We start from the raw sequence: 12,921 nt of genomic DNA, 5'->3' as shown, positions 1-12,921 counted from the left end.
CCAGTGATAAGACAGAATATGTCACAGGGATATGTCAGGTAATAAGATTCTGAGATTTCATTTACTACTCTACCTAAACCCTAAGTTACAAAACATGTATTCACATCTACAGTAGGTCACCACAAGTTCCTGCATCAATGACATACTGAGTCAGCGGTCCATACAGCTCCTGTAGGCATTTCTGGTTGGGGAGAAGCACCATTGGTGCCAACTGTGCATGTTATTGATGACTATCTGCACTTGTTAACCAACACCATATCATTATTGACCTGTCCATGAATGTATGTGGCTGCATAAAGGTTAATGCAGCATAGAGGAAAATTCACTCACTGTGGAAAGAGTAACAATTTAGTGATCACTTTAGAGACATGTTTTCAGATTTTCAACTGTTGGCTTGATTCGCCTTCTTCTGCCCCTCTTTTTCTCTGTGTGATTGGCTGGGAGTTCGTGACTGAAATGGCAAAGCTCTAGTATATGGCGATACAGTGCCAGGGAAGGTTAACTTGGATCAGTGAACACATATAGACCCACACAGTTGGAACAAGTTTGGTTAGGTGTATCAGAAGGTGTATCCGTAAGTTCTCACTCAGTTAGCAACATGTTCGCATGTGTTCGGGTTCATTTATCAACATTTTCATGTGTGTTCTGGACAGAACATGTTCCATTGTGATCATGCTAGAATATCAACATGTTCTGGTAAGAACTTTGTGATATATTTTGCTTCCATTAAGGAATTTAGAACAAAGAATATGCATCTTGTTGTCCCCACTTCATTATATCAAGGCTATTACCTTTATTCTAAATGACAGAATGGCTCACTCTATCTGCAACAATTGTAGCTCTCTCCGTCTTTGATCCAGTCAAAAGTACTGCTTTTGTTGTCAGTTATCATTGTGTACCACTACTCCTAATGCACCTTGTATGGATTCAACATAAGAGTTGACAGTTCCCCCTGCTTGACATGGAGGGCCACTAGTATGGTCTCATCCTGACCTTATTAACAGTTACCTCCCTTAGTCTAACAGCTCTCTTAGTTGCCAGTGCTATATTAATCATCATAATGCTGTCCTGCAATGTCCTCATGGTCTTAAAATGGTCTTAAATGTTGCTTAGAAAACCAAAAACATTGTGTCCAACAAGTTATTTTAAATAATGGAAGGTAGTGATATCTTTGAAAGTTTTCATGATTACTTAACAATATTCCTTATGGGAACTTGAGTTGCCTAGTGGTCCAAAGGGACAAAGTCTGGTGTACTAGTTGTGTCACATTGATATCAGATTAGGCTGATTGCCATTCTGAATTCCTGATTTAGAGGTTTTCATCATTGGTGTGTCAAAGCGACCAAATGACCTGTACGAGCACTAAAATGGACCACCATGATAGGACTAATATATTATTTTAAAAGTGTTGACCCTGATTCCCACTCTCACTCACAAACACACGTATCTTCCTTCTTTGTATCATGCACTGTAGTTTGTTCTGCAGAGTTGTGTCCCTTGGGTACCACAATCCAGTTGTGCTGCTTGATTTGTCAGCATCAGGCCTTGCTTATGTTTTGGGGAACATCTGCAGTTAGTTTCACTTGGTCTCTCTTACCCCTCTATCCAAACTGACAACCAGAATGTAAATTAGATATTGTTTGAGGTCCTTTAGACCCCATATGTGTATGTGAAGAACAACACTACCCTTGTGAATAGTACTTGTAGCCAAGGCATAGGACCAATAATGTTTGAAGCATTCCCCATATGTATTTTGTTCAGTTGTCATATAAAACCTTGCAAATCCATGTCACCAATTACCTCATTGCTATCTTCTGAATGACATTCACACAGTAGTTAAATACAAATTCCTCATTATTAACACCCTGCTATTACTACTATTAATGGCCCGTAGATCAACTTGGAAAAAGCTAGCAATACCATACATTCCATCAGTTAAAACAGCATTATTATAAATTTCTTGAAAGTTCCACACTTTATTAGAGTATATGGCCAGAATAATATTAATAATTCACTGGGCACATTCACTCTTTCCACATACAGGAACCATGATCTGTGTTTATTTTGCATGTGAATATTAACTGTTGAAAATATGTAGCTGGAGTCTATTGGACGATTATGATAGGAATCAAGTTTCTATGTATCCAAGCAGACATTGTATAGCCTATCAATAGCTATTTAGCTGGAGCTAGAAACATTAATGTGGATTACTTAGCTTTATGGTTAAAAGTATTTATTGATCATGCAGGCCAGGTTCCCTTCCCCACGTGGGTACAATACGGTTTGGCATGCAACTTAAGAATTCTTAAGTCTTATTAGTATACTGTTGGTATTGTTATATTAGACTGGGATTTTCACATAGAATGCATGGTCATGTGTACTTATAATCTTAGGGTTAAAGACTTTGTTGATTTGTCACTCTTTGCAAGAAATAAGACGCAAATAATATATTTCAGCATTAAAATATTGGCATCTGCATACCAGATCAACATTTCATTGTATCCTGCATACTGCATCCAGAATACCAGTTAAGAGGGTTGGCATCCTCTACGATAAGTAAATCTTATTCTAAGTGTCCATTTTGACCCATAAAGATCCGGGGCCCTAAAAGGCGACTATGCTTGTCGTAAGAGGCGACTGAGGGGATCAGGTGGTCAGGCTCGCTGGCTTCCTTGATGCATGTCATTGTATCCCAATTGCGTGGATCAATGCTCATGATGTCAATCACTGGATTGTCTGGTCCAGACTCGTTTATTTACAGACCGCCGTCATATAGCTGGAATATTGCTGAGTGCGGCGTTAAACAACAAACAAACCAAACCAAACCAACCATCATGTTTTTCTGCAGTACTGGTAAAACAGGTGTAATATCTTACCCCTTCCCCACCCACTGCTTGCCATGCCGCAGACCCCCCTGGTTTCATGCACCACATGGGCTACGCACAGTTTCATGGAGCTTAATCTTGGTTTGCTTGTGGCTGTTGGAATATGCTTAAAGCAACATAAAACACCCACTAACTCTACTGAACTATATGCTGTATCAGTTCCATTAGGTTGGTTATGATCCTAACTCTGCTTGTACACTATTTTGTCTGATGAATGTGTTTCTTCACTGCCAGTCGGTGTTTTGGAAGATGTGAATGATGATTGACTGGGAGATTAATGTTTATTGTATTTGCTGTGATGAATACCAAACACCAAATAAACCTACTACAAACACTAAACAGGAGTTTTCTTTGTCTTTCAAGCCAGGCCACTGATAGTTCTTCCCTGTACAATTCTGTGGTAGAATGGAACAGGGAGACTGATACATGTTAAGAAAAGACTCTTACGAGAGTGTATGGCACAAGATATGCCTATCCATGTTTTCAAGTCATTTTTCAAGTCTGAATTAATGTTCATGAAACAAACACACTTGCATGTGTACTGAAGGCATAAATAACAGGTTTCATTTTCTATTCATGACTCGGAACAGTTTTATTTTAAACGCTAAATTTATTCATCAAACATGTAAAAAGTAACATGGTCAAAAATAAAGCTTGTAAGTACATGTATCTACAATGGCTCTTTTCGAGGGAAAACTTCAAACCCATTTCTTTCAAACAAAATACTCTCTTTTGTATGCACATGATAAAATAACAATTATTGAGAAAAGAGCGAAATGGGATTGTTTTCATCTGATAAATAATCATTGAAAACTTAAAATGCACGTTAAAATGTACATTAATATTACTGAACAAAATGAGTTGACAGTACTAATTGCCATATACAGAATATATCAATGGATATATCTTAACAACACATGACCACTTTCTATGCAAAATGAAGCACCTTGTGAAATATGAATGAAAAGGGATTTTTCATATATATACTACTATTATGCAAAGAATGGAAATGCTACATAGCATATTTGTAATATTGAATATAAAAAACAAAATCAAACATAAATAATTGTACATGTGAGTAACAAATAATTTGCATTTGATGAAAGCATACACAAGGACTTCTGAACCAAGCACCATCACAACTTGTCATCCAATGGGAACATTTTATAAGTGTACAACATTTGAGCATCTATTGCAACATTCAAGCAGAAGAAAAAATCATGGATAAAAAAAAATAAATTACATAATTATGGTGCCATGTACAGCACACGGACCACAAATCAGGCAGTCAAGCAATATTGGTTGCAGAGAGTATGTGAATGGGTGACCGTGTTTAGCAAGCTTGACTCCTGAGAGTATCTAGGGCTTCGGGCCTGCCCCACACTGAGACATGTTACATGTGGTGTCTAGTTAGGCAAGAGACTGTACAAAATATGTCTCTGTTCATCCAATGAAGACTGACAGTATTACAGCGCCTTAAAAGGCAGGTTAGGTTTTATTATGCCTCAAAGTGAGTTTGACCAATCAGAGAGAAGAACTACTAAACCAATGAGCCTGTATACCATCAGTAAATATCCAAGATGGTTGTTACAGGCCTAATATGAGACTGTATACCGTCAGTAACAGCCGTTTTGGATTTTCCAACACCCATCTCACAAATTTCACATGAAAATTCAGGTACAGGTTATTCGACACTGTTTTGTGTTTTGTATCATTAATTTTGATGTTCAAGGACACTAATGTTTTATTGGATCACGTTCGTGACTTCAATAAAGATTATATAAAGTTAAAATTATCAACAAGGTTTGACCTCTGAGGTTTGAAGACCCTTAGTCTTAGGTTGTAAGTGTAAAGTTTTGAGTTTTAAGTTTTGACATGACATGTGCGACAAAGATAACAAAAAGTGTAAACTTTCCGGCATAATAAATTTGTTATGGTGTCTTTAGTTTCCGTGTACGGTGTCATATTAGGTTAGCAAAAAAATATTGGGCTCGGTGGACACCTCACTCAATATTTTTCTGCTTACCTAATATGACACCGTATACAGAAACTAAAGACACCCTAACTAACGGTATACTCCCCAGGAACTGAGAAAGAAATTCAAGTGCACACTGATCCATTGACCAGGGTAATAATGGAGTACTTTGAGCATGCTTTAGACTGTGGATCTGGCGCAATATAAATATGTACATTATTACATCACAAAAAGGGAGTTGGCACAATCTCGTTTGGCTAAGAAAACAAATAGTTTTAAAACTTTGTGATTGCCATTGTCAATAAACAAAAACATCTATTGTCATGACAGCATTGCATGCAAAATTGTAAACAATCTAATAGTATCTTGTCCAAGTGAGCAGTACTAAGTTGGTATGTTGAGCCTTAGATATTCACTCTGTCTCATCCTCATCAACTCTATAGTGATCAATACCATGAAGACACTAGCTACGAAGGCTTCATTTCAGAATAGATGTAGCCACCTCCATCACTCCTACCTGAAGTCAACGCTGATGATTTCTCAATTGTGAGAGCAATTTAACTGGACAGTTATTTCAAGTGTTGTGCTATACGAATTGGGCTTCAAACGAAACTATGGTAGCTGATGAGTACAGGGTCTTAATCATGTTAAACGAATGAAGATTTTATACACCAGACAATCAAGGATGTTTACCTCTTTGAGTAGATATTTATACCCTCATCCCAATATACGCTGTTAATGTATATGCTGTCTTCAGGGGCAGTGGATAATGTATTGGCTGATCAAATCTATGATCTGAGTTCAATTCCCCACATGGGCACAGTGGAGTAAGCTCATTCTTGGTGCCTCCTGACAATGCGAGCAGTGTAAGGATTAACTCAATATTTTGAACCCCCAAAATGTACTTATTATTGGGAGTTATGATTATTGTGAGTTTATTTCTGTGACAACTTTTTGGAAATTTGTGCGCATACAAACAGGCAAGAGTATATATGTTGGTATGTATCTAGAAATACACCCATGTTTAAGTATTCATTTACAATTATCGTTATCAGACTTGTCTCAATGTGGAGGAAAATCACTACAGCCCTGCCTCCATCAAAGCTTAACTAAAATAACAACCGATATGACCTGGTTTAAGTAAAAATGAAGTCTCCATCAATGCCTAAAATAACACACACATACTACTAAAGCATTAATAAGAGAATAACACACACACATAACACCGATGTAAATGTAATATTATACAAGAGGACCAAACTGACCTTGGTCCCATCTTCACAACTACATGATACAGGAAAACTAAGGTGTGGTTCAACATGGGGGTGGGACAGCAGGGACTCGCTGTATTCAGCTGACTGGGAGCAATGATCTTCATAAAATCATTGCTGAACAGGCTTGCAATAGGCATATCTCATTGATAATTTTCCTGCGTTTTCTTAAGCTTTCAAGTTTCAAACGTTATTCATATGAAAACATATTCTTAGCAGGTAAATTGAGGAGAAATTTATTTTTTTTCAAAATTGGGATATTTTGAAGTTTTTACATTCTTAAATGAAGGGGTGATTAACATTGTTGTTTACTATTCATTCCATTCAGTTCAATAAGGTATAACTAAGCATACAAGCCTCTTCGTCATGTACGGGTCCTGTAATCAGTGACAAGCATGTGACTCCACAAAACTGTTACTGCAGTTGTCATGTTCATAATGATAACATGAAATGGGAAATTTTTAATTCCAATTTGGGAATGTTAGTGACATGAGCTGTAGAATTGGGCAGAATATCAGCCCCTCAGCAGTTCCAGATAAATCCCTGGAATCTGCCATGATAGTTCCAAAATTTATTTATCATTTACCTTATCTTGTAAAAAGCGCCTGGGTGCTTAGAAAAACGACAATGGGGGACGCTTATGAAAAACATACACAACAAGTTTAAATTTGTTGTCAGAGATCGAGCAGCACTGTTTCATAAGTGTCTTTGTAGAAGTACCTTATCTGGATGCCATTGTTGTACACCAGGATCAAAATAACAAACTCGGTGCTGTGACCTAAGAATGTGTAAAATGGATGTACACACATGGTATGAGAATAAATGGTAAAAGACTACTTTCGAACTGTACGTAGTTCAACAGTTCTAACTAAGGCCATTGTTAGTTTGACTTCACTTTACCTAAAAAAGTTGTGATTGACTTTTGATGATAGAATAAGATTCAAATACATGAAAGTGTCAAGATTTCACTTGTCACAGAGTCCCTTCATGTCAGGTATAACAATATTCTAATCAAGATTTGTATCGTCGGATCCATTCTTTTCGGACGGCCATGTTTATTGCGAGTACTCCCGCTATAACAAGGGTTGTGGCGTCACACAGACATTGTAAATACTCAGATGATGACTTGATTTTTAAGATAAAGTTGTCTTTTATAAGAGAGTGAGATGTCTTACGGTTGTTCTTTTGATTAGCGAGAAAACTACGAATGTTTCTTAAGCGTCCGAAAACCCATAACATGGGGATATTACAGACAAACACAGTTGTGTCGAAGTGGAAGGGACTTCGAGATATCCGAGGTTTGACACAACCGAAAATGATGACTTAACAAGGAATATGCAGAGACCAAGTTTTTTCTTCGACAAAACCGTAAGTTGGACACATAAAAGTTCGACACAACAGTGTTAGACTATTTTGCAACATGTATGGTTAAAGACTTGGATCTACTTCAGTATGTGTAAACAGCTCTAGCTATCACAGCACCATCCTAGAAAGGCACATACATGCAGAAAGTGTGTTTGTCTTACTTTCAACCAATATAAAAACGATAAACTTTATCACATTTGGATTTGGTTTGATTTGAACTAGTATAAAATCACTCTATGGCAGGTTTGTAACTATGACATAAATTTTGTCACTGAACTGTTTTATTTACTCATGATCAATAACATATGATTAGGGATTGATAATCTTGCCTAAATTTTCAGGACTGGCAAATAAAACTTGCTTCTGCTTGGCATGTTATTTCTTGGCAAGGAATTGCCGTTTTAACTCCCATAGTAACACTGACTTTAAACAGTCATAGCGCTACGATCCCTTTGTGAATCTGGACTCATGACTTATCATAACATTATAATTTGTACTTTCCAGTTGATTGGTAGCTGTAAATCATGTACATTCTGTACATGTGTGTATTTGACCATCAATAGGTACAGGTATACATCACCCTCAGCTGATACGGACATGTATATGTAAAGTCGTAAATGTCACACTGAGACAGCCTTACATAATGTGTAGCAGATTCAGCAGCAGCTTCAAGGAGCTGATTGTCATCTAATTATCCAAAATTAATTTTACCTCTCTGGATTTTTACCACTATCAACGTTGAACCTGTGACTGGTGTTTTGAACACATTTTACCGCATTTCTTCCAATCTTCTGACAACATGGCCAAAACCAGTCAGGGGAACTAACAGGATCGACAGTGCCACTTCCACGTCGCAGGATGGCCTTCACAGGCTTCATGTGGTGGTAGCAACACGTGGACTCCTCGGAAACCTCCTTGGATTGGAAGAACTTGGAGCACTTGGAACACTCATATGGACAACTCTTCTCCATCACAAATCGGCCACGTTTTAAAGGACGGATGGCCTGTTCCTGGAGATGAATACTAGAATCATAAGGGCAGTCCTCCTCTGTGAGAGGAGACTGGGGAGTGTTGAAGGATCTCTGGGTGTTGTCCTTGAGGATGTTGAGGAGTCGCTGCAGCTCCTGTGTCTTCTTCTGGCTGAGTCCCCACTCCCTCTCCTTCTGGTCGTACAGAGTCTCCACCCACCGCAGCTGAAGGCAACAAGTGTACGTTTTAAGTTTATTTGTTTGTTTGCTGTTTAACGCCACACTCAGCAATATTCCAGTTGTATGACAGTGGTCTGTAAATATTAATCTGGAGTGACACTGGACCAGACAATCCAATAATTGACATCAATGAGCATTGATCTACAAAATTGAGGTACAATGACATGCATCGACCAAGTCAGCAAATCTGACCACTCAATCCCATTAGTCGCCTCTTAAGACAAGCATAAGCATGGATTGTGAAGACCAATTCCAATCTTCAGAGGGATGTAATAAGCAAGGAGCTCAGTCCATACCCAAAAGGAAAAGAAAATGAGGTGAGATCTCTTACTGCAAAACATGGCTGTAACAAACTCCAAGACACTGTTCATAGTTTGTTACTCTCAAAACCAGATCAGCTATTTATACATATGTACATACATGTATCATTCACAATGCCAGAGCAAAAAAATTGAGTGTGGACACAATGTGCACTGAGAGTCTCAAGCAAAAATATCATTGAAGCCAATTCAATTATTCAATCAAATTTTACTTTCAAAAAAGGATGTGCATGAGCTTATTCCTTAGTAATGGTTTCTCTATTTTTCAGATGCCATTTTTGTTGCCTTGCTAAAACAGGGGGTTTGGGGGCTTGCCCCCACACAACGGCCTGAATTAAATGTTTTTGTAAGCAAATGAAATGTTTAATTACCCAAAGTAGATACAAAATACTTCATTAGTAGCATCAAACAAACATGGCTGATTGGTGTCCGGTATAATGCATGTATACCCAAAGTTTTTTCTATAATAAGTGATTTTGACAAATAAAACACTTGGACACAAGAAATGTAATAAGTCAATGGCAAAAGTCAATAAGTCAAATTTTAAAAAATGGCCAACGAACCATAACAACAAATGAATGCAATACCATTCATTATTGGATAAATAAAGACCATCTTGCCAATAAAGCGTTACGATAAGAACAGCCCATGACTAAGTCACCATAGCTCCAGAAAGCGTTTCCCCTTGATACAGAATGTAGAATGCAAAGACAAGCGCTGCTCATAATTTTTAATTAAAAATTTTGATGGCTGTGCATTGTTTGATTAAATTGTTACTGTAAATAGGACTAATCCTCACTATTTACTGTTTAATAATGAAATTATGATTATGAAACATGTGATGCCGTTCAAAAGTCAAAAGTCCAACAACTCAAACCATCTGTGAAATTGGAATTTTATCGGTTTATATTTTGGTGACCGATGGCCTCTGAAAATCTATAACAAGCAAAACTCTTCACAAATAGATCATTTTTAATTTATTGTTGATACAGTAGTCACCCTGGGAATCCCTTTATCATGCCTGGAATAAATGCGTGAGTGAATTGGTTTAAACAAGACTTTGAAAAGTATTCTAATTATAACCACGGCATGTCAGCTTATTGTAGGAGACGTTTACTACTTCAATGAAACACACGAGCACAGGTATGGTGCTGACAAACAACAAAACATAACTGGGGTGAACCGGTTTTCAAACCACGATCATATGCTTCTGGCATGCCCAAGGGGCACAACTCTGCACAGTGAATTGCGGTGCCTTAGATTACTAGGCCACCAGTGCCCCTCATGTCTGGATCACCCAAAAAACAAGAGTATAACACAAACCTTTTCAACCTCCTGCTGAAGCTGGGAGTTCAACTCCTGTAGATCAGCACACTGCCGGGCAACTCCCTCCATCACATCATTCTTCTCCACCACTCTCCGATACATGTCACGCAGCTCCTTGTTCTCATTACCCAAATTCCCCAGCTTCAGGAGCAGGCTCTGGATGATGTCCCGATCCACCCGATTATCTTCATCAACATTATCACAACCTGACCCCATGCTTCTGATGTTCCCTTGACTCTGACTGAAGATATTCACTGGCTGCCTCAGATCCTTGTTTTCTTTCTCCAGACGATATATCTTCAGGTTCAGGTCATTGACGTACTCGTCCTTCACACGGCTCTTCTGGACAAGTTCTTGGACATCATCATACAGATTCTGGACTTCCTCGGGGAGGATCTGGTGGTCAGTCAGCCCAGCAATGGCAGCCAGGACATCCGTGCCTGAATGGCAGTTGGTCTCAGTGCATTGGACTGACAGGGATTCTTTGTCAAGTTCAGCCATTCTGTAAACCAGTGCTATATTTTCAAATCATAAACAATCTGAAATTAAGAAAAATTATAAAACATTAATTCTGTCAGTTATTTAATGGAATTCAAAACTATTTTAAATACAAGTATTTGGAAATGTAACTGAAACACAGGATTACATGATGCCACAATAAACAAATAATTACACTTTTTGGGGGGGGGGACTAAAACAAGAGGAATGAGGCATTTTGTATACTGTAAATCTTGAAATCAACATGAGTATGAACTAAATGCGAAAAATGCAAAGTGGTGTTTGTTCGCATTAATGAAACCTCGCATTTATGTCTCCAAAATGACTATCAACAATAAGACGCACTCACTGCACACTTTGGCTAGCGGAAATACCAACTTGAACATATACACAAACACGGTTTACTGAGCAGCAGTTGTAACAAGTATAGAACAATGTCATTTAAAAATTGCCTTTGAATCTTTAATGCCAGTCAACAGAATATACATATATACTGTGTGTTGTGTTGCTTTTAGGAAAACAGTTTATTGTTATTACAGATGTGCTTTACTCAGTGCTTATAAGCAGTGCTATTTGTGTTTGATTGGATTAAGGTAAGGATATGTATTGTTCCACTGGGGATGGGGGGGTGGGGGAGAGAGATTGTCGCATTGATTTTGCGTCACATTGGCTAGCTAGGGGTCAGCAGTTTGGAGACGCATTAATTTCAAGATTTACAGTATTCACTGTGTTCAAGGCCTCTGTTTCCTTTAACTTCAACAGATGTTATTCACATGAAGCATGAATGTTTGATAGGTCTATGCATATAGCAGTAGTGTATTTAATCAAGTGATGACAGAAGGGAACACATGTAGCAAGTACTCGGTGACAATGTGTTGATGTGAGGCTAGTGAGAGGGTGGGGGAGGCTGGTACTTGGTTTATTATAGCCTAATGTTCATTCTTGGTAAATAAATGTATTTTATTTCATCCTAAAACCTAATTTACAAAATAAAGAAAACCTACAACTTGTTATTCTAATATGGAATATATTTCAGTAACTATTTGATAATTTACTTCTCATCACAAAGTTCCATAAAGGACAAGATACATGCAAATATAATTCTACTCTGTACATCCATGTTCATTTGAAGGGTCATAGTTTTGACAACCATGTGCTTTTGGTAATTACTGTACCATATCATTTAATAATCATTTAACTTTGACCTGAGTCTGATGGTACACGAGCATTAGTTTTAGAAACATGCTCACCCATATTTATGGTCATGTGATGTTTTAATTGGGGAAAATGGGTAATTGTTTTTAATTATTAATTGTCATTAACCCAAAGAAAATCTTTGTGAACCCAACCCCCAATAATATTGCTAATATTTACAAGTTAGATAAATGGCCAAAAATCAGATATTTTAAATGCTTGAGAGTGTCAGTTCACACATGATTCACTCGTGATGGGGTATTTATAACACTGACGAATAATTAATACCATCAAGTAGCAAAATTTTCTTGTAACAGTATAAAACTATAGGTTGTTTTTTTTTTTAACTCTTAACTAGAACCTACAAACATGGTACTGTACTGTCAAAAAGTCTTTACATTTGGCAGTTTGATGTTAAAAACTGTATAAAAAAAATACTTCCGGGTTGATGTAAGCAAGGGTGTTTATCCAACTTAACAAACCTTGATGTGTATATTGATGCATTGTGTCACATTTATTGAAAAAGACATACTAACCTGGGGAAAAAAACATTTATAATACACACTCACACTAAAGAAGTGATAAGACGTAAAAAGCGTTGTTCATGGCGAACATGTTTACCTATAGTGACCTTGATTGTGTTCTGGGTCAATGTCATCGGTCGGAATTGTTATCTGGTATTTATCATTTACACGGAGTGAAATAGATTAAGCAATCACACGTTTTCATAAGAAATTGTCTGCTTACCGTGATCTCTGCGGCGTGTAATACCAGAGAAATATCAGCAACCGATAATCCAGCAGTCTCCAAGCAAGTAGATCTAGCGATGGTCACGTGCAGCACGTGATCTAACTGTTCAGACTATTTTTGTTTCCAGCT

At 37.6% G+C, this 12,921-nt stretch overlaps 1 protein-coding gene across 2 annotated transcripts; it reads right to left on the bottom strand.

Annotated features, from left to right (window-relative positions):
- Positions 1–4,568: 4,568 nt before the first annotated feature.
- On the bottom strand, positions 4,569–12,918 carry LOC124116727. 2 transcript variants are annotated; one of them, XM_046478187.2, is made up of 3 exons: positions 12,790–12,918; positions 10,348–10,889; positions 4,569–8,689 (listed from the first exon to the last, which is right to left on the bottom strand). In XM_046478187.2, the coding sequence occupies exons 2-3, from the start codon at positions 10,849–10,851 to the stop codon at positions 8,204–8,206; spliced, it is 990 nt and encodes a 329-aa protein (XP_046334143.2). In that variant the 5' UTR covers positions 10,852–10,889; positions 12,790–12,918; the 3' UTR covers positions 4,569–8,203. The 2 variants fall into 2 exon arrangements, with proteins under 2 accessions (XP_046334143.2, XP_046334144.2); XM_046478188.2 differs by having other exon boundaries at positions 10,348–10,852; positions 12,790–12,907.
- Between the last annotated feature and the right edge of the window lie 3 nt (positions 12,919–12,921).

This window comes from Haliotis rufescens, unplaced genomic scaffold (genome assembly GCF_023055435.1).
Source record: "Haliotis rufescens isolate VD_foot unplaced genomic scaffold, xgHalRufe1.0.p SCAF_2, whole genome shotgun sequence".
Classification (NCBI taxonomy): domain Eukaryota; kingdom Metazoa; phylum Mollusca; class Gastropoda; order Lepetellida; family Haliotidae; genus Haliotis; species Haliotis rufescens.
The sequence above is the reverse complement of the archived record's forward strand: the minus strand, read 5'-3'. Positions and strand labels throughout refer to the sequence as shown.

Coding starts and splice junctions, on each gene's coding strand:
- LOC124116727 (XM_046478187.2), bottom strand. CDS start 10,851: ATGGCTGAACTTGACAAAGAATCCCTGTCAGTCCAATGCACTGAGACC. Junction 8,690..10,347: donor TTCAGCAGGAGGTTGAAAAG/GTTTGTGTTATA, acceptor TGTTGCCTTCAG/CTGCGGTGGGTGGAGACTCT.